At 41.5% G+C, this 20,312-nt stretch overlaps 1 protein-coding gene across 7 annotated transcripts in view; it reads right to left on the bottom strand.

The window, feature by feature from the left end:
- FARP1 (FERM, ARH/RhoGEF and pleckstrin domain protein 1) overlaps positions 1-20,312 on the bottom strand; it is a 199,874-nt gene that overhangs the window by 17,152 nt on the left and 162,410 nt on the right. For 6 of the 7 annotated variants that reach the window (XM_042868612.1, XM_042868606.1, XM_042868608.1 and 3 more), the window contains 4 exons: positions 11,115-11,305; positions 9,317-9,406; positions 7,265-7,398; positions 320-401 (listed from right to left, as the gene is read on the bottom strand). In XM_042868612.1, the coding sequence (XP_042724546.1) occupies positions 320-401; positions 7,265-7,398; positions 9,317-9,406; positions 11,115-11,305 (497 nt within the window). The remainder of the gene's footprint in view (positions 1-319; positions 402-7,264; positions 7,399-9,316; positions 9,407-11,114; positions 11,306-20,312) is intronic. The other variant, XM_042868610.1, reaches the window with a different exon arrangement.

Genomic DNA, 20,312 nt, shown 5'->3' with positions numbered 1-20,312 from the left:
GGTTGGCAACCCTGCCTTTGTTAGGGGCTTGGAACTAAACGATCTTTGAGGTCCCTTCCAGCCCAAGCCATGCTGTGATTCTGACTGTTCCTAAATTTGGAGAGGGAGTTGAGGAAAAAGGCTGAGAAGTATAGTCAGCTTGCAATTCTGCAATCCCAGTGCTCCCCAAACACATGATACTTCATCGAAGGAAACATGTATAGCATAAGCTTTGATTACAACTGGCAAAACCCAGCACAGCAGGCAACATCACACAAAAATGAAATGCAGGCTCATCCTAATCCATGTGAAAACTTAATAGTTATGAGATCATTCCTACCTTCATACTCTGAATGTTCTTTAGCATAACATCCCCGATTCTTTGGTGACCTCCTTTAATGTGGGCATTAGAGCGGCCTTCCCTGTCAGCAACAGAAAGAGCACACAGGTTAGTCAAGCAATATAACCATTTGTATAATCACTTAAGGCACAGAAAGGAACCCAGCAGCTCATTTCTTTCTGGCCCTAGCCCTCTGCTCAGCAGCACGTGAGGTGTTTTCCAAACAGGACTCCTGGGGCCAGCAGGCCTGGCAGCGGCATGGCCATCACTTCACAGGATCAGACTTCTAAAGAGAATTGCCAAGGTTTTTAAATATATTAAAATATATTAAATATTTTAAATAAATGCCTCAAGAAAAAGTAAGGTGTCATGACACATGGGCTTATAGCAGAAGGACTCCACTGTTAAGAACACCAAAAACAAGAAGATCCCACTCTGAAAATCTTCCTGCTTTGTGTAAGGGACGATGGGACAGAACACTCTACCCAGCACCTGGGTTTGACTCATGAGCATTACATGCTGGCAGGGAATTAATTTTCAGTATGTCACTTTTGGTATTAGAACTGCAAACCACTCCCTCCCGGCCAGCTGTGCCTGGGTGGGTGCTGCCTCTGGGAGAAGCTCCGCTCCTGAAAAAGACACTTCTGCTCCAAACCCATGCGTGAGACAGGCAGGGATGCCGCACACTGAATGGATCCAAACACATCTTTGAAAGAACACAGGAGGAAAAAGCATAAGAACCAAACTGTTCCAATTAAGTTAGATTTTCCAAAGGAAACCAGTGGGGGGGCAGTGGGGAGTGGGTAAGAGGAGAACCACTGCATCCTTCCCTTCCCAATTGCTAATACTGCTTCCAAGTTTCCTGCAGGGTGGCTTCTTTTCATGCTGTCCTTACTGTTTTAAATCCAGTGCAGTTCCCACATCTGCACACTGGGAGATTGATCTGCAGGCAGGGCAACTGCAATTCAGCCAAAGCAATGCACTACCATGGGAAAGAGCAGGAATACAAGCAACTTCTCAGTGAATCCAGGAATAACAGGACCTCTTTTTTGTGTTATCGCTGGTGGATATATTGGCTTTCCCCAGTTTCTGGTTCTATGTGTGCAACGAAGGAACAAAAGGAAAATCAGATGGTAAAACTCTGCATTCCTCAGTATCAACATTAGCCAGAGAGGTCCCACACTCACCAAATCATAGAAGATACTGCTGTTGTTAGGAACATACTATTCACTGGTAAGACAATTTAAAAAAAAAACATACAATGTGTATATTTTAAATTTCTACATTATTCCATGAGTATATTCTGACACATATTTTGTTTTGTAAAGATCCTTGGTGGATAACCTCCCTGTGAGCCCTTCTAACCAGGAAATGCAGAGGGCACGGCTTGAGGATTCTGTGTGGTAACATTCCCCACTTTGTCCTCTCATAGACAAAGGGACTCAGCTGATAAACAAGGGGTTGCTCCATGTTCATCTAAACAATATCCAGTTTCATTGTCTGTGTTTAATTATGTCCTATTGTGTTAAGTCCCTCAGGCACTCACACGCGTATGTAAACAAGAAAAACACAGTTCCCTACAGGACATTTTATGTTCTTCTGAAACCAAAGGTTATGCTGCGTAGGAAGTTGGGTTGTGTTAGTGATGACTGCAAGAAGCATTTCTAGCTTTACTGAATCACTACAGTAAAATAAACACTGCCATAGACAAAACACTCTTAAATTATCTACAATGCGAAGAACAACAGAGGTATGTATGGGTGTTACAAGATTACTGCTTCTGAACCCTTTGAGGACAAATGTCTGGTCTATAGAAAATTGCTGTTCTGACCTCAAGGCTGCACATTAGCTGGTTAGAACACTCCTTGCCAATTCCATACCCACCAGCCAACTGCTCAAAGGCTGACCCCAATCCTACCAAAGTCACAGCGAGTGCGTCCTCTGACTTTGTGAACTCAGCTTATAGTTAGTGCAGTTGTTCCTTGAGCAATCTTTATTTCCTAAAAGCTGGCCCTCTGTCCTCTCTTCAGCTCAGCCAGCACTGACTGCTTGCACAGCATCTCATCACATCAGCCACACGCATGGTGTCAGGAACATTCCCTTCCATTAGCTTTTGCCCGATGCTGCTTTTTTTCTAACACTATGGGCTTTCATCTTGCTCGGCATCTTGGCAGAGAGACAAAGAGGGAGGCAACAGCCTTTCTCCAGCTACTGGCTAATCATACCAGAGAAGTAACCTGTGCTGAAGGCAGACAAGTACTTCTAGAAGAAGTAAAACTCTAAGAAAATCCAGAAACTTGATGGCTGGGTCAGCAGGGCTGAGTTCTCCAATTAATTTTCTAGCTTCTCAGTGCACATCACTGAAAAACGAATTAAAGGAAATCCCAGGTCAGCCCATACTACTCTCAGTCCTCCAGGATGGCCAACAGAAGGAATAAAAGTCTGGTGATGGTGGGAAGGCAAAGAAGGAAGCAAAGGCATCTCATCTCATTACAGATTTCTTTCCAGATCAACATAACAATTTAAACTGCAGCCCTTTAACTGCAGCAAAAAAATGTTATGCAGCAAATTACATTTGCAGTGCATGACCTCCTGCTACAGGCTTAGGAACAGCATATCCTCCTGGATGGTAGAGCTCATCTTTAAGCACTTAGACGCTTCAGGCCTTCCAAGAGTACTACTAACTAAAGTTGTATCATTAAGCCATATCTTTAACGTTCACCATTAAAGCTGGTTGTTACACTAGCTCAATTGTTGGCACTTGAGCATGTAAGAAGGCAGATAAGGATTGCAGCTTTATTTATATAAACAGTTTATCAGGCTGTTTTTCCAGACCACACCTACTACCTCCCCAACAAAAACAGGTTAATAAATCAGCATTTAGCTCATCTGTCTGACACTTCCCTGAGTGCTTTTTATTACAGGTTTTCAAACTGTCTCTCAAGAATCCTGATTGAGCCCTTTCCTTTCATATGCTAAGATCTAAGAGCTTCCTTGCAAATTACCAGCCACATATTTCTCAGCCACATCTGCTAGAACCCAGCAGCAGCCTTCCTCAGAAGTGCCTCTGAACAGGAACTCAAATTGCTGGCTTCCCTGTGAGAAGATGAATCTGCCTACATTTCTTGAAAGCATGTCAGGCTTTTTCTTTCCAGCACATGAATAAGGCCCCAAACACCAATTCACACTTCCTGCTTCATAGGGCAGACATGGCTATTCTGGCTTGCCCTGGCATCACTTTCTGCAGAGCCTAACGGTCGACCAAGAGGGAAATTCATGGTTTTCCATTTGCCACATTCTGTCAGAATTAACAGAAATCAGTTTGGAAACCTTGAATGCAAACACTTGAATGGGTGTGGGAAGACAAGCTCAACTTTCTGGCAGGAAAATACTGTGTGTGGCCCAAATGACTGGTCCCTTAGACAGCTTACATAAATGAAGGAGTGGAGTCCAAGTGACTGCTCAGAGTCAGCTGGCCAGATGCTAATGGAGCATGTCATGCTGCACTGTCCACACCTCTTCCTCCTTAACATAAAACCTCCAGGCCCCAGACAATAAGAGCCAGCTTTAAGACATTGAGATACTCCTCTCCTAAAGAGAAGCAAGAAGGGCTGGGGACTCCTTTGATGGACCATGGTATTGCTGATCTGGTGATGCCACGCAGTAAAAGCACTGGGAATCTGCTCAGCATTTGGCCAGAATGAAACTCTGGCTGCAAAAAATGCAGCAAATTCCAGTTTTCTGCAGTTGGCTACTGGTGTCAGCATCAGTTCACACCTTGTTAAAAACGTCCTCACTGGGATCTTCTGTTCCTTAGTATGAAAAATGGGTGAGTTGTATAAAGAAACAAATCAGTCCTGCCAGAATCCATAACTGGATCAAAAGGATACCAGCCCTGAAGATACTCAGTAGCAGATTCAAACAGCTCAGAAGCTATCCAGCAAGCCAGAAATGCTTTTAAGAATATGCATAACTTGAGCTTCTTCGAGCCAAGTATTAAAAAATCTATTGATGTTTAAATAAATTGAAAGCACAGAGTTATCTAACAACTATTATGAGCAATCTTCTTTTGGCCTTAGTCCCTTCACAGCCTTTTTACAGAGCATCAGTTTCAATGTGACCCAAGGTATGAGCAGGGACGGCTTTCTGCAGGAACCTCCAACACACAGCAAAGAGGCTTGGAGGACACCTTTGACAAGCAAAACAATGCCCAATCTGCACTGCCTACACACAGCATCCTAGGAGCTCCGATAGCACACCTGAGGAATGGGAGCTTCTGGGAGCTTGATAAAGTCTCTTACACTTTTATCCAAAGATCTTTTATTTCTGATGAATGCAGAGCACGCTCGTGTCTCACCTTCCTTCCCCAATCTCTGGTAAAAGAGCTGATGCAGATAAACCAGATATAAATGAGCTGGCTTGTATCCTGCAGTGGTGTCACAGAGCTCAGTGGCAGTCAGACTCACAAGGATTGCATACCTGCTTTAAGGTTGGTCAGTGCTCTGCGTTGAAACCACTGGCTTAAAATACCCAGGACAAAAGGCACTGGGACGATCACAACAGCATGGGCATCGAGCTAAGTGACCTTGATCACACTGCTGGAGAAACTCCTTACCGTGTTGCTATTTTACACACTGAGAGCTGATTTTTGTCACTCACCATTTAATTAAACAGTAATCTCTACAGGATAAGAGTTTATTGCTTGCGACTTATTTCAGCATCCGTGGCATATAAAAACACCGACACCTCCAAAACAACACCTGCCAGCTAGTCTGCCTCCCCCCAGTTTCACATATTCAAATCTTCCAGAACTTTGAAAAGCAAACATTTACACAAGGTAAACCCAAGCTGTCAGCTACCAGCTGGGTCCAGATCAGGAGCAGTAACGTGACTGCTTTTCTGTCACACGGATCAGAGCAGCTGACAGAATTCACAGTGGCCCTACACTGATCACGGAAGGATGTGCAGTAGCTGATCTGCCAAAGTCAGATTGAGGTGCCCAGCTGGAGCAAAGTTACCTCATCAGAATATTTTTGAACTGCAAACCAAGTTCACAGCAGATCAGCACTTTGTATCGTAGAAAAGCTATAGTTTTAATATGGCACTAGGAGTCTTAAAGTGAGGTTTGCTGTTCTATGAAACCACAGCCACGGCCAAGGATAAGTTAGAAAACAAAAGGCTAACTCAGCTCTAAAAGAAGTTAACTGAAGAGGGGGAAAATAAAACCACAGAAAATCAAAAAGCCTAAATATTCATTAGGAGTTTCCTCTTCCAGCTGAATTTCCCAGATACTGCATTTTCACTTCAGTGCCCATGTCTGGGGACCTCCAATGGAGCTGCGGAGTTTTGTCCCTAATGTGCACAAACTAGAAAACGTAAGGTCTTATTTGCAGTCTTTGAACCTCTTGTGGAGTTCAAAAGAGATTTGTTTTCTATTTTCTCTATTCTCTAAACCCAAGTGCCTTGGGTTAGGCAGTTATTGCAACATAATTCAATTTTGAAAAGCGTCGCATCTGAACAGGAGGTTGGCATGCACCTGTATAACACTAGCAACCAGAGGATACAGGGGGAATCTATTTCAACATGTGCCCTAGGAATTAGAACGCATAAAGCTCACTATATGAGACTGGTTTGGTAGAAAGCAGAATTTGAACTACAGATCTTCCTTTTCTCACCACATGTCCTTCGACCCCATTTCAAGAGCTGTTAATCCTACAATGTGAGTGGAGAAACAATCACAACTTCATTGCATTTGAAAAAACTCTCTTGGTGAACCTGCCATAAGTATTCCTTGCTGAAAAGCAATTAATACCAGCAAGTATCCTGACTCAATTAAAACAGCAGCAGCTGCCCAATGAAGAAAAGGACGTGCAGGCAGGGTTGCTGTGCAGTAGGCTTATGTCAAGCATCAACCACAAAGTGATAGCTGAGGATTTCAGCTCTAAGAGGCAATATCACATTCCTTTCCCCAAAAGCACACACTAATTATGGAACTACAAGGTGGGTTTGGAGAGTATCAGTCTGCAGTGTGCTGTGCTCTCACTCAGTGACCTTGTCCATTACAACACAAGAGCTAAACTCAGGCACTCTAAGATTATGTCTTGCTTTTGCTTTGATTCATTAGTTACACAGACATTAAACTGATTGGCACTCATCTGCTCTGCCTGCAAGGTACACATTCACTGCTTTCACAGAGTTTTCCATGGTCACTTTTTCTAATTGAGTAGGAAAAGTTGGCTGCTGGGACCTAAGATAACCCACCAGAGACGTCTACACAGAAAATAACAATCCAGTACAGACAGTTCTAATCACAGCAAGGAGAGGGCTTCTGTGTGCCACGTCTGCTCTGACATTGCTGATTAAATGCATTGAGTTAGAGCACTGCCAGGGAAGAATTACTGAATTCACAACTATTCCACACACACGCCATGTTTTGTTGCTGCTATTCTAAGGATAGATAAATTTTAAGCCCAGTGTAATCTTCTGATAGTCCATTCTTCTCTGTCTGTTGTAGGGTGCACTCTGAAAGTGCCAAGTATGAGGTGCTGTGCAATAGGCTGCTGCTCTCTGAAATTTCTCTCAGCTTAGCCCTAATAAACAGAAACAGGATTTGGTCCTTCACCTCCCCCTCTTTATTGCTCATAAGCCTTGCTTGCAGGAGGGCAGCCATATAGGAACACTGACATTTGCAATAGAAAGCTTCATGCAGTGTTACAATGTCATTTACATATGTATGTACCTGACTGAGACATGAGAACAATAGGGTTTGTCAAGTAAACATGAACAAAGCATGACTCAATATATGCAGCCTGCTAACAACCAACATTTATAGCTTCACAAATGAATCACAACAATCAAATCACAGACAGTGAGCAAAAAAAAGGGAGTGCAAGAGTGCTAGGGCACATGAAATAACACTGCTAAATAACAAAAAAATAATCTTACCACAGAGCAAGTCTCTGCTCAATTTCCTTGAGAAAGCCAGTGTGAAATTTGTGCAAAGGTTCGAAGTTGGAGAATATGAGACTTTTCAGAGTCTCGGGCATGCAATCCTCTTTACTCACTGCACTCTGAAACCACTACAAACAGAAAAGAAGTACAATTACCAAGGGGGTGGCATGCAGCAGGTATGACCATCACTGTCTGCACGGAACACCTACAGACCTAACCCAGTAGGGAGCTTTCCAGCTGGCATTAGGACCTAATTCCAGCTACCCCGACACTCCCACCTCCTAAACTGGTGGTCAGGCCCTGCATGGGTGAAAAAGAAACTCCCTTCCTCTTTGCCATTACTGATCAAATCTCAAAAATTCTTTTCAAGCCCAAATTGGATTTGCAAATACTGTAGGTACAAGAGAATTTTCTCAAGAGATTACTTGGGAGTGTTCCAGTAAAACCACAAAATACACCCTGCGTTTTACTTTGCTGAGCTCTGTCTGAAATCCCATTGACAGGAGTTAGGACAGTAAACACTAAAGCTCACGGTGCTGTTCACAGAGAACTGTTCTGCAAAGTGAACCAGTAGCACAGCATGTTGCACTTTCAGGGCAAGATGCTGGGAGCATGAAGCAGGAGGGTCAGGCCCAACGCTGTTAAGACTGCAACAGGCTCCTGCTCAGTTTTCATTTTACTCTGGGAGACACATGGGTGATGTAAAACCAGAGGACTATAGGGCTTGCTGGACTGAAGAATTACAGGCCCACCAAGTCTCATGCTTCATGCATGAAACTTGCTCTGTCTTTTCTAATGACACTGGCTGCTCGTTCTCTCCCAGTGGCCTCCTGGGCCAGAGACCTGCATGGCACAGCTGATGGGTCTCATTATTGAGCTAAGATCCTTTCTATGGCTCTATTCAAATTTGCCTGCTACAAGGACGAAGGGCTGGGTGGCAGTTTGACCTAAGGCAGAAACTGTCAGAGAGCTATGAAGAGATAAAACTTGCTTCTTCTGCAGCTGCTGAGTGAAATGAAAGATGAAAGCAGCACATCTGTTGTTAAGACTGCAGCAATGATCACTGTCCCACACAGCCTGGCATCTCTGCAAAGCCCGGATCAGTAGGCAGAGAAGCCACAGCTATCCTGCTGGCTCTAATAACCATGCTACTCCAGCTTACATCAGCTGTGTCTAATGTGGTGTCAGATCAACTTCATCTGCCATGTGGTATCCTAGACTAGAAGAGAAACTGGGGAGGTGTCTCTTCCTGGTTCCCCATGGGTAGCAACAGACTCTTCTCTGCAGCATGTCCTCTTCGCTGCAACATTTGATGCAGCAAGAGCCAATGCACCCTTAATGTACAACCTCACAGACATTCACACACTGGGCAATTAAACATCTGGGAAGTCTGCAACTGACAGAACTACTGAATTACCTTCAGAGGGTTTGGACCCAGCTCCCTCTCACAGATAATTATTGTTAAGGTCATATCTTGCATAAGTTACTCTTGAAAATTAAATAGGACTGTTGTGTGTGCAAAGAAGGCACTTGTCTGAGTGACTTTAATAATCACACACTGATAAGATGCTACAAAACAGTAAGTTATTTAACAGTGAATTCTGCTTAGTGAAAAGTCAGAAACATTCCAATAGGTGCTCTACCATACCTGATGTTAAATGGGAGGCATTTAAGCCAGAAGGAAATATTAGTACGACCCCCTAGAGAGCAACTTCACTTTTAATAGAAATCATTGTAATTACTAAAAATGCCTGTGGGTTTTCAACCACAAAGCATGAGAGCAAGAAAGAATAACTGAACTGTGTTCCAAGCTCCTCAACCTGGAAGAGTTTCATAGTGTATGTTACTAACCACAGGGCAAACCTTCACTTTCTGCTTTTTGTGTTACTTCCTCCCCAGAGTTGCACTCCTGTGCACTGCAGAGAATACCTACAGTGCAGCACATAAAAGTAGTGTGGAACAGTTATGATGTTTAATGGAGCGGGTGAAATACTACTGCTGACTGCAGCTTCACATGTTCCATCAGTAATGCTAAAGTAAACATACCGATGTGATGACTTCAAGGTCCTTCAGGTACGTTCGTTCCGTGGTTGCTACCTCTTTAGCAATGAAGTAAGCCTTCTCAGTTGGGAATCTCTGCAAATTGCAAACACATTAGGTTTTCATCTGCTTTTATGGAGCTGCTTTCTGTAGAAAAAAAACTGCAGACAACAATCACCAAGAGAGTTACAAACTAGTGACCCTTGCTTGTGGTTGCTGTGACTCATGCTTGACTTTTCATAAGCCCTGAAGCCCTGGAAATAATTCTGCATGCCAACACAAGAGAGCAAACATCTATGGATTCTTCAGAGATTTCTTTCTCCCATGAGGTTTTCAAAGCTGATGTTCTTTTTGGCTTATTGCACACCTGTAGGGCAGGACACGCTCTGGAGTTCCCAGAAAAATCCTCTGCAGGTTAGACAACCACTTGAACCACATCTGACAAATGCTGCAAAAAATTACTGCCTGATTATTACAGGTTTCACTGCCAGAGTAAGAATCTATAGCAAAATACTCAATAAAAAAATCAAATCCAGATGATTTTCTCAGTGCAGCTGGACAACTTAGCAGTGGGAGAGAGGAAGGATATTCTATAAATTTCAAATTTCAGAAAAAAAAAAAACAACCTAACTCTGATTTTTCTGTGTTATCCAAAGAGGCAAAAGTGGTTTTGCCTTCTCAGTTCTTGCTCTGTACTGCTCATGAAGCTAAAAGGAAGATCCATAAATCTTTTGCTCTGTGCTTCCTCCCTGAAGATCAGCATCTGAAAGGGATGTGAGGCAAGACCATGCGGGCATCTCCCAGTCAGAGTATAATGCCATGGGAACCATCATCAGCTGGTATAAACTAGAACAGCCTGCTGCTGTACCTTGGGCTGGCAGGGAGAACTGTGAGTCTATTAATAGATTCTTGGCTTTTCTTCTCAGATTTCTCTCTCATGTCTTCCATACACATGCTGCCACTTTCACTAAACCAGCTGAGTTCCTACCTTTTTCCTCCTGAGATGCTTCCAGCTCAGGAAAAAAAAAGCAGGCAACAGATGCACAAGCATAGCCTGCCTCTTTCTGCAGCATAGGAGGGATGAGCTGGCAGACACTGAGAATACCCTGGCTCAGACAGAATCACTTCTGTCACTGAAGACAGTTTTGGATGCAATGCTCCCTTATGGTTTTGCTGCAGTGATGGGGCTGAGCACTGCATGCTGGAGTTCAAAGAGAGTATTTTCCATTCCCAAATGGTCCCAGTGTTGCTCCCTGAAGGGATACACTGGGTTGTATGCTTCCACACAGGCTCTACACTGCGCCATTTCTGTCTGTTACCTGGAAATTCTGCCTCCAATACCACACCGGATCTAACTGTTATGTTACATGAAACTACTAAACTTCTCTCCCTAAAAACAAGCCAGATTTATAAGGGACCCTATCAAAAAAAACCTCAGAATGAACAGTCACCCAAAGGATTGGCCCAGATCTATCCCACCTTATGGGCACGAAGCCTTTCTTCTTTCTGCTGCTTAAAGAGGAGCTAACTCCCTAACTCCCACGCCTCTGTTCAGGAGGATGAATCCAGGCCTCTGAACTCTCAGTTGCAGCTCCTCTGTGGTTCCCACTCTAAACTGGACGCTCAGCCTCAAAAGCACAGGGAGCTCTTGGATATATCACGACTGAGGGCAGCAGACACCAAGTGTCCCAACTCAAATTAATTATGTGGATCTATGATGAGAAAGCTGCAAGGGGCGTAGATATTAGCAGCTTTGACAACAGCAGACAGAGAAGAGGGCCAAAGCCCAATGCCTTTGCCTTACCTTTTTTTTGACCTCTTCCTCTTCCTCAGTCCTGATGCATGATGGGTCATTCAGCAAAGGGCTTATCAAGGGAGATGACTGCTTGGCATCAGGGCTCAAGTTTGGAGATAATGACATGTTTGCCACCGATGGTCCTCCTTGGGAATTGATGGAAAGCTCTGACAGATGAGGGCTGCCAGTCAGAGAACCTGCTAAAAAAATGGTACAACAAAAACCAGTTAGGACACGCTCACTCTATAAAGTACAAAAAAATTACTACCTTAAGTTGCAGCATGTGCAATTACACTACAATACACAGCCACCAGGGTCCTCAAACTTGTCCAAATGGACCTGAAGTCAGAGAAGCTGAATCCACTTGCATTAACCAAGGGTCAAGTGTTCCCTTATATGAATGAACTGGCTTAAATTAGTGTCTGTGTAAGGAAGGGACCAGGGCATACATGACTGAGCTGCAAGGTTTACAGCGACACATCACATTAATACCAAATTTTTCACTGCTGTCACCTATTCTATTAGAGAGAATAAATAAAACAATAAGGAAATCACCCCAGGAGCGCTATTCTTTCTAGCAAACTAGAAAGACTCAAATCAGTACTCCATAGGGAGCTACAGGATACAAGTTTATCTAGTGGAAGTCTAGAGAAAAAGAAACAAAGACTTTCTACAGTAGTATTTCTGCTAAGTAACACCACGTATATCTAACACGAAGGGAGAAAACTACTACTTCCCCAATTGCTACACACAAGTATGTATATTATACCTTGTAGGTCTTTCCATGCTCCTCTGATTGTTTGGGATGGAAATGCTAGCATTATATTTACATAAGAAAAGCAATATTTTTAATGCACACAGCATGACAACTTTTGATTAGCACACGTATAAAATCTCATTCAATTCTGGATTTAAAATAGTAAAGAATTAGACAGTTAATTACACTTTCATGGATTTATATATGCTACATTAAGTATTAATGAAATGAGCATTTTGTCTTTTGGGAAGCAGTTGGACTGCCCACTGCACAAAGGAGTTTGCCAAAAATGCCCACTGTTCTCCCAGTCATCCCCTCCTCCAAACCTCTGAAAATCTAAACCTGTTTTAGAAGATGGATCTTTCATGTGGAGGAACATTTACAATCTGAACAGTTTTGGCATCATACCTTAAATTCCAACCAAAAGAAAACAATCTGTGACAAGCTCTTGATTACCACAGCTAACAGACTGTCTAGGATTAAGGGTAAAATATACATTGCTATTTACACTTCAGGGCAAATACATTACACTGTGATGGGATGGGTTTTTACCCCCTCTAAGATTATGATAGGTAAATGTTTCTGCTAGTACAACACAGGTGAGACACTCCAGTAAACAGAGGCACCAATAAATATAATTAGGCCAGTAGTAAAACCTATTTATTTTCTGAAAGAACTTAGATTTATTGCTAGAACATGAATGTTTTCCAGTTCCAAAGCAGTTCATGTTTATATATCATTCCTTTGAAAAGAGAAAGAAAAACACAATACAGTCATCAGTTTACGTAATCATGACATTATGTAGCCTATTATAAATCAAAGTCAAAGCAGTTACTTGTTTGATATGAAATAAAGTTCTGTATTATTACAGCTAGCAAGAAAGATTTTATCAACAGTTTCACACTAAATCAGTGTTCAGTGAAATCTGAGAAAATGCCACAGCTTGTTACACAAATGTCAATTTTATTGACTCTAGCACACAACTGTATACAGTATTTTCAAAAGAAATGGAATTCATGAATGAGAAAGAGTGAAACAGATTAATAGCAAGGTTGTAAGGTTAAGAGTGCTACACTCTACATTACAAAAGACATAAGAAAAGTGATATCACCTCAAACATGGAAACAAGGAAATTCTGGCACTATGCCTGTCATATGACAGCATAATAAATGATTTGCACCTCTGTGAGAAGTTCACAGGCATTATATTCTAGAAGTTAAATAGCACCTATCTGTGATAGATAGATATAGATAAATCAACATATCTACCTACCGATTTGTAACTCTACATCTAAAGTCAGGTGTACTGCAATTCTTATCAGTACAAGTAGAGAATTTAAAACTATAAAATATCAGACGTACAATGAATTAAAAAGACTTCCTAATCCACACTTGGAAGACACAACTTCAGAAAAGTATTATAAAAATATCAAGAAAAACTGCACCTGGTGGCTCACAGTATCGCGTGTAACCTCACTGATTACAGACTTGCACACCAATACATCACTGCCACTCCAAGAGCTATTTTGCAGCAAGGTAAAATGCTACATTCTCTTCTTTTTTTTTGGTATGAAAGTGGATGCAAGCCAAGTTCAAAACCAGCACCTACAAGCAAGAAACTAGACCCCATTAGCCAATATGCCAAACAACTGAAAACTAAAGCTAGGTGTAAGAAGGTGACTATGTTGACAAAGGGCCTCAAAATGCTGTTATTTTAGCACATTCTGGGGCATAATTACAACCAACGTGGCCATAAAGATGAACACATCACATGACGTTCTGGTGAAAAGCGGGAAAACAACTTGCTGTGCTGTGAGAATTTCAATAAATCACAAAGAAATGAAAACTGAAGGTCTTCTCCCCACCATCACCAATCAGGACATGTGTCATGCTGATGGGTCAAGGCAGCACTGCATAGTGATTTTCTCTTCTCTATGGAGACGAGGAACAAATAATCTACATTAACCAAATGGTCCTTTCCTCCTTGTTTCATCTGACCTCCTGCCACAGAAGAGTATATCCAGTATATCCATACATGCTCTACTCAGCAACTACATTCTGGAGAATACAAACAGAAGCAAAGGGAAGACCAATCTTACTTACAAGGTACTGAAATTCCTCCCATTTTACCCACAAGAGTTCCTTGATTGACAGCAAATTATTAGCATGTCAGTTGTCAGATAAGAAATGGGACCACTCAGCACCTTAGAGGCCTGAAAGGTCTGCAGCTGGTAACATGGAATCCTCTTTGCTCTTACTTCAAATCATTTTTATTTAGATTAAGCCTTCAACTTGGGGCCATCTGTTAAATATAATGGAGCTAGCTCTATATACACACAAACCAAAAGACAGATACAAAAGGATGTTTATCTCCAGATGGCTTGAGAACATACTAAAAGAATATCCTTGGTGAAGCTGACAGGAATTAAACAAGTGCTTAAATACTTTTCCTGGATTTAAGAACTTTGTTTTAAGACCCAGGAGGAGAGGCGCAGGCTGGCTGGCTGCAATTCATCCTACCAGCAGTATTTGCTTTGCCTAAGCTCCCATCATGCATAGATATTAAGCCAAAGGTACTGGTGTTCAGTTTGGCACCCAAGGAGACTTGGGCTAGCTGAGCTATGCTGCTTTAAAATATATCCAGTACCAGAGGAAAAAAATGTTCATTATCACTGCTTTTCAGCTGATGAAGAAAGTCCCTCCCACACGTCAATTCAAACAGTAGGTGTGCTAAACTGTGTGCTGCCTCTATGCTGGCAATACAGACAACGTGAAAGGACCGAAAATCTCAAGTTAGAGGCTTTAACCTAACAAGGGAAGGCTCATCTCTTTCTGAGGAAGATGGAGCCCAATATATCCTTCTTCCTTTATTCCCCTTTTCCTAAAAGTGATGAGTAACCCAATTTCTGCCATTTAGCATTCTGCATCTACTTCAAATGGAATAATTCCCATCTCTACAAACTCTGCTTCAGCAGCAACGAAAAGTACAGGATTGTGATGATGTTTTTGTTTGTGTTCTCTGTGCAGCACCACCAAGTGAAAAGTATTCAATTATGGAAGTATCAGCCATAACTGAAAATGACTGAAATTCTGCTGGAAAGTTTTCTGTACAGTTACAGCCCCATTCAAATTCAATTGTAAGGGTTATACACTTCTCAAGGTTTATCGGGTCATTAGAAATGTAGATGTGTTAAGAGTTAGAATAGTGCCTTTCTCAATTCCTGGCATGTTGCTGGATACCTGTTAGACTTATTCCATAGCTACTTAAATTGGGAGATGTGACATCCAAATCCTAACTACTCAGCTTTAAGGGCAGATGAGTTTCTTCTACACTTCAATCTGGTAAATGAAACCTAAGCTGGTGCCCCTCTGCCCTTGCATTACTGAATGTATTACTTACAGAAGCTTCTCAGTGAGAAAGCATCTGACAAATCTGCTGCTACTTTAGCCACAGTTGAGGCAAGCTTAACTTTCCATTGTCACAGTGGTTGCTTATCTCTAGCTTCTACCTTAAAGTTGGTCAGGGAAAGACATGTAATTCAAAATGACATGGGGGGCAGAGAGTGCCAGAAGAATGGGCAAGAGTTTTCCCATGTGTTTTGTTTTGCTGATGACTGGAGTACCTTAGATTGGAGAAGAGTTTAAGAAGCGTGTCCACTGTTCATTCCCCAGCTCCCTGGGGGACCAGTACTTCAGTCTGTCCTTCTCTTCTCCGTTAAACAAAATAAGCAGGAGTGCTGGATACAGTTTGTTAGAATTAAAGATTTTGAAAAGTAGTTACACATCCATCAGAAATCCATGTAAACATCCCTTAATGCAGTACTACAAAAACTGAGCAGGAATGGAAAGAAAAAGATATCTCAGGAAGAGATGCGATGTCACACAAAACCAATAACCCTGCCTGGCATAAAGGGAACATGGCAAGGTGAAGGGTTTGCTGACTTCACACCTTCAAAACTGCCATGTGCCCATAGCAGGAGTGGCAGTGAGAGGTTTGGGAGAATTATGTGCCTCCTCAATGAACCAATTTCCTCAGACACAGGACAAAGCATCAGCCAGTAAATGGACAGAACAATTAAATCAGGGATAGTTTTACAGCAAAATACCAGTCAGAATGAGTAAAAGCCTTCAATACAGGTAAAACTTAAAAAAAAAAAAAAAGAAAAAAGAAAATTAATTCCATGCATACACAGTTAAATGGCTTGACATGCTTATATTCTCATTAAGCTTGGTGTTGTTTTAGTAGCCAGCAACCTCCCCAGTTGGTAAAGGCCCATGCTTTACTGGTGTACTGCAGTATTAGACAGTGGTGAGTGTGAAATCAGACAGTAGCTGCTGGAGGCCTACATCAGGGTATGCTCAGATCTTAAGAACAAGGAGTGAATGCTGCAGCCTGGGAAGAACTGTGTCAGTGGCACCAGTCCTTTGTCTGGCCTTGATTCTCCCAGACAGAAATAAGAGTGAAGAATAGAAGGATCCCCTGCTGTACGCAGGGTTACGGTTAGTTTGTTTTTCTTTGTCTGTAAATTAACACGACCTGGTGCTACAATCAAACTGAAAATATCATGATACATTCAGCCCCCATGTAAGCTTAAGCCACAGATACTGTCCATTTCAACAAGGCATCTCCCCATGACTTGCAGTGATCCTGCTTACAAGCTATGGCAGGTGAAGTTAACCATCACTAGGTGCAGCCTTCATTAAGAAATGAAAGGCAGTACGATCGTGCTTAATGGAGCTGTAATGCCCTGGAAAACAGACGTTCTTCCCCCCCACCTCTGCTCCTCTGCATCTCAACATGAAACTCACAGCCTGGGGGTGGAGGGGTTGTTTTCTCCAGTTCTGAGATGAGGAGTGCTCTATGAGACAAGATCACTGTAATAAGAGGAATTAGGTACTCCCAGTACAAATAGGTATTTCAGCAGTAAAAGGACATTGAGACAGTGCTCCAAACAATGCAAGGAACAGAAGATACACCATGCTTTGAGGATAAAGACAGAACATTGAAAAGGCTTTTTCTCCCAGAGAGGTACATGCTGACAAAACAGTGCATACAATGAAACAAAAAATGTTTCTCTTTAAACGGTATTAAACAAATGACAAAAATGAGAATGAAGTCCCCAGCATTTTCAATTTTAAAAATTAATTTTGACAATTGAGACTTACTTTTTAAAAAAAGCTATGCATGTGCACACAGAAATCAGGAAAGGGCCAAATAGGTGAAACACAGCCAAGCTTACGAACTTTTGTTAGTGGATTCAGGTGAGTTTCTTAGCAGGAAAGGGGAATAATAAGGAATTTAGCTAATCAAAGGTTTGAAGTGCCTCACAGAAAAGCAACAGGCATGAGCACTAACACTCACTGAACTAAACACAGACCTACCTCTGATCTTGCTGTAAAAATCAAAGGCAAACCGTTTCCTTCTCAAGACAAGATTTGCAGCGTCTTAAAGAAAGCATCTAATCTAATTTTAACAAGCTGAAAAGCTCTCGAATTAGAAAACATTCATTTTCCTCCAGTTTTCTTTGTTCAGCCACTGACAGCTATATCATTACTGGACTTAAGAGTTAATTTCTATGAGTAAAGCTTTTAGATTTTTATGGTTCTCAGGGGCCAAAACTTTACCAAGAAATCATAAATTAAATTATACCTTAAAACGAATAATTCTAGAGCAAACTAAGTATTTACTTTCATGTCATGCAAATTTAAGATCTTTACTTCCTTCATTGTTATAATATCATTATTTACACTCACGCTTGTGGAAAACATGCCTGTAAATACACAGCTCAGCCAGGCACACAAGCTTCCCGAATTTCATAGCATTTAAAAGAAAGTGCTCACTGCTTTTTATAACAAACAACAGAAAACAAGCATCTTGCTTACTCTATGTGCTCTGTATGCATGTATACTCTATGAGTATATATGCCTGTCTATAAACACAGAAGCAGAACAGAATACAAAATACTCTAAAGAAGTGCAACATGCCATCCAATCTAGGCTTTTTATTCACACTGAGCCTTTGATTTTTAAGCAAAGTTCTTTTAAGTATTTTTAAATATCAGTGGCAGCTCAACAGCCCAGCGGTAGGGAATGACACAGAAGACAGTTTTGTTCAGGATCTGCACGCAGCACATGAGCTGCTTCCCTTAGAAGTAATAACATATGTGTCCTTGTCTAGGCATAATTCAGCAAGCAGAGAAATTACTGAAATGGAGTAAGAAAGATTCTGCTCACTTTTATTTCTTGGAACTTGTATTCCTTTTTTTTCTAGAACCTAACAGCACCAGCAGAAATCTTCCCTGATGTAGCTTGACTGAAGCCAGCCAGGTGCCATCCCCATTTACGAGAAGTTACACATCAGCCTAACCTTTGGGACCCCCTGATGGGAACATTCTGCATCAGGCACTATCAATCAGAAGAGCTCAAACCAAACCATCATCTTCAAGTAGGAGACAGCCACAATCTGCTGGGTTTCTGACAAAAGGAGTGTTCTCCTAACCACTTGTCTTTGACAGCAGCTAACAAAGAAAGGTGTGTATATACTGTTCCAAGAAATTCAGTTTTCTTTCATATACATAGGGTCTTTCTTATTTGGTATGGAGAAAAGGACTGTATATCGAGAGCAAAGAAATATGCTAAAATACACAGAAGCGCCTGAAGAAACTACATCACTCCGAGAGATACACATTATTGAAAGACTGAAAAGAACTTTGGCTTCCCTCACTCTACGCATGCCTGAACACAGATCCTCCTTCCCTCGTGCTCACTGCCCTTTCCAGCTGGATCTCTGGCATCCACATTTACCCCACAAAGGTAAGTAACACCCAACTGCAACTACTTCACATGCATGTGGAAGTTGAGAAAAACTTGCATCATTAGTTTAGTCATTACAAGTTAAATTGGTGCAATTAAAATATCATTCTAAAGTCACCTCTGACAGCAGCCTAGTGCCTCATTATGACAAATGAGACCAGTTAAACAAACATGGTGTGTGACATGATTTAGGGCCAGACATCTTTCTTGTGCTGAAGAATCGCTCCAAAAATAGCCATGCTTCAAGATAATTGCATATAAATCATATTGAGGAGATCTGAATCACTGGTTTTCAATATTCAAAATCAGTTTCATCAGTTGAACTAACTGACACAATTCCTGCTCTCTGAGTACCCTGAGAAATCACTGGGACCTTAAAGTCATGAATACCAAGGAGCATGCTATGCCAAAGGGGACCGTAAATAAATAAGGCCAGATTTTAAGTGTAAGTAAAATATTTCCTATTCTTCTCCTTCCCTTTGTTTTCTTATGCCTGAAATCCTCAAGAAGTTGTCTATGGAGACTCTTCAAGTGTGTATGTTTACTATGGGACAGAAGAAGACCATCTGAAACATCTCTGCTTTTAAATGAAATAAGAGAGCTGTAAATGGGTTTTAGATCTGTCTATCCCATTTTCCATTTGACTTTTTCCAGTCTCCACCAAGTAATTGCATATCCAGATAAGTGGGCCACACAGGAACTTCTGGCATGAAAGGTACTCCTTAGAATGAATACCACTGCTTCTACTAATAAAAGCAGTTTCACAAACATCTGTGCAAACTGAACCCAGCAACACCAATATTCAGGGAGGAAAAAAATGGGTTCTGAAGCAGTCTGGGCTAATGAGATGATCCCCATTTAGGGAACTAATTCACAAAACATTGTTTTTTCACCCTTCACTGGGTTCTGATGATTATGTTCAGCATTGCTGCTGCTGCTTGAGAAAATTCTACCTAACTTTGCCTTCCCCTTACTCTTAAACTGGTAGATTGATTTGATTTTTCAAATTACTAACATGCAACTCTTTCACTGTGATAACTCATCTACTTCAACTGATCTCAACTCCATATAACTCATGAAATATATATTCAGACATAACAAAAACAATTTTCAGTTACATAGCATTTTTCATATGTGGAAAATTCTCTTACAGTATTTATTTGGTATAATTGATATTTAGCATGCACTACAGTGGCTAATGGGCTGTACACGTTAGGCTATGAGTGATGTGAGACAATGGCAGCAGCAGGCATTGATCATCTTCAGAGAATACAGCCTTCTCTCCATGCACAAGGAATATTCTTGCTGGGGCATGTAGACTTAACCCCAAAACAATGCAAAGTGTTCTACACAGATAACAATTATTCAAAGCTCTACCCTGCGTAAATCCTGTCTCCTCCATCAATTTGCCACTATTAAATTTTCCTAAATCTAGAAATTTATTTCCAAATTTTATATCCCAGATCACGGAGGTAAACCAGATTCCAGGAAAGGCTGACAGGAGAAGAAACTCCAGAAGAACCCAAGAGGACACAGTACATTTGAACTGCTGGTGGGATGGAGAAAACTTAAAGATGTCTGACATGACTTTTCTCATTCACTGTAGCAAATTACTAAATGTGGTCAAGTACTTAGAAT

Source organism: Lagopus leucura, unplaced genomic scaffold, assembly GCF_019238085.1.
Source record: "Lagopus leucura isolate 7727_CA_CO unplaced genomic scaffold, USGS_WTPT01 Super-Scaffold_100001, whole genome shotgun sequence".
Taxonomy (NCBI): domain Eukaryota; kingdom Metazoa; phylum Chordata; class Aves; order Galliformes; family Phasianidae; genus Lagopus; species Lagopus leucura.
This window is presented reverse-complemented; position numbering and strand designations above follow the sequence as displayed.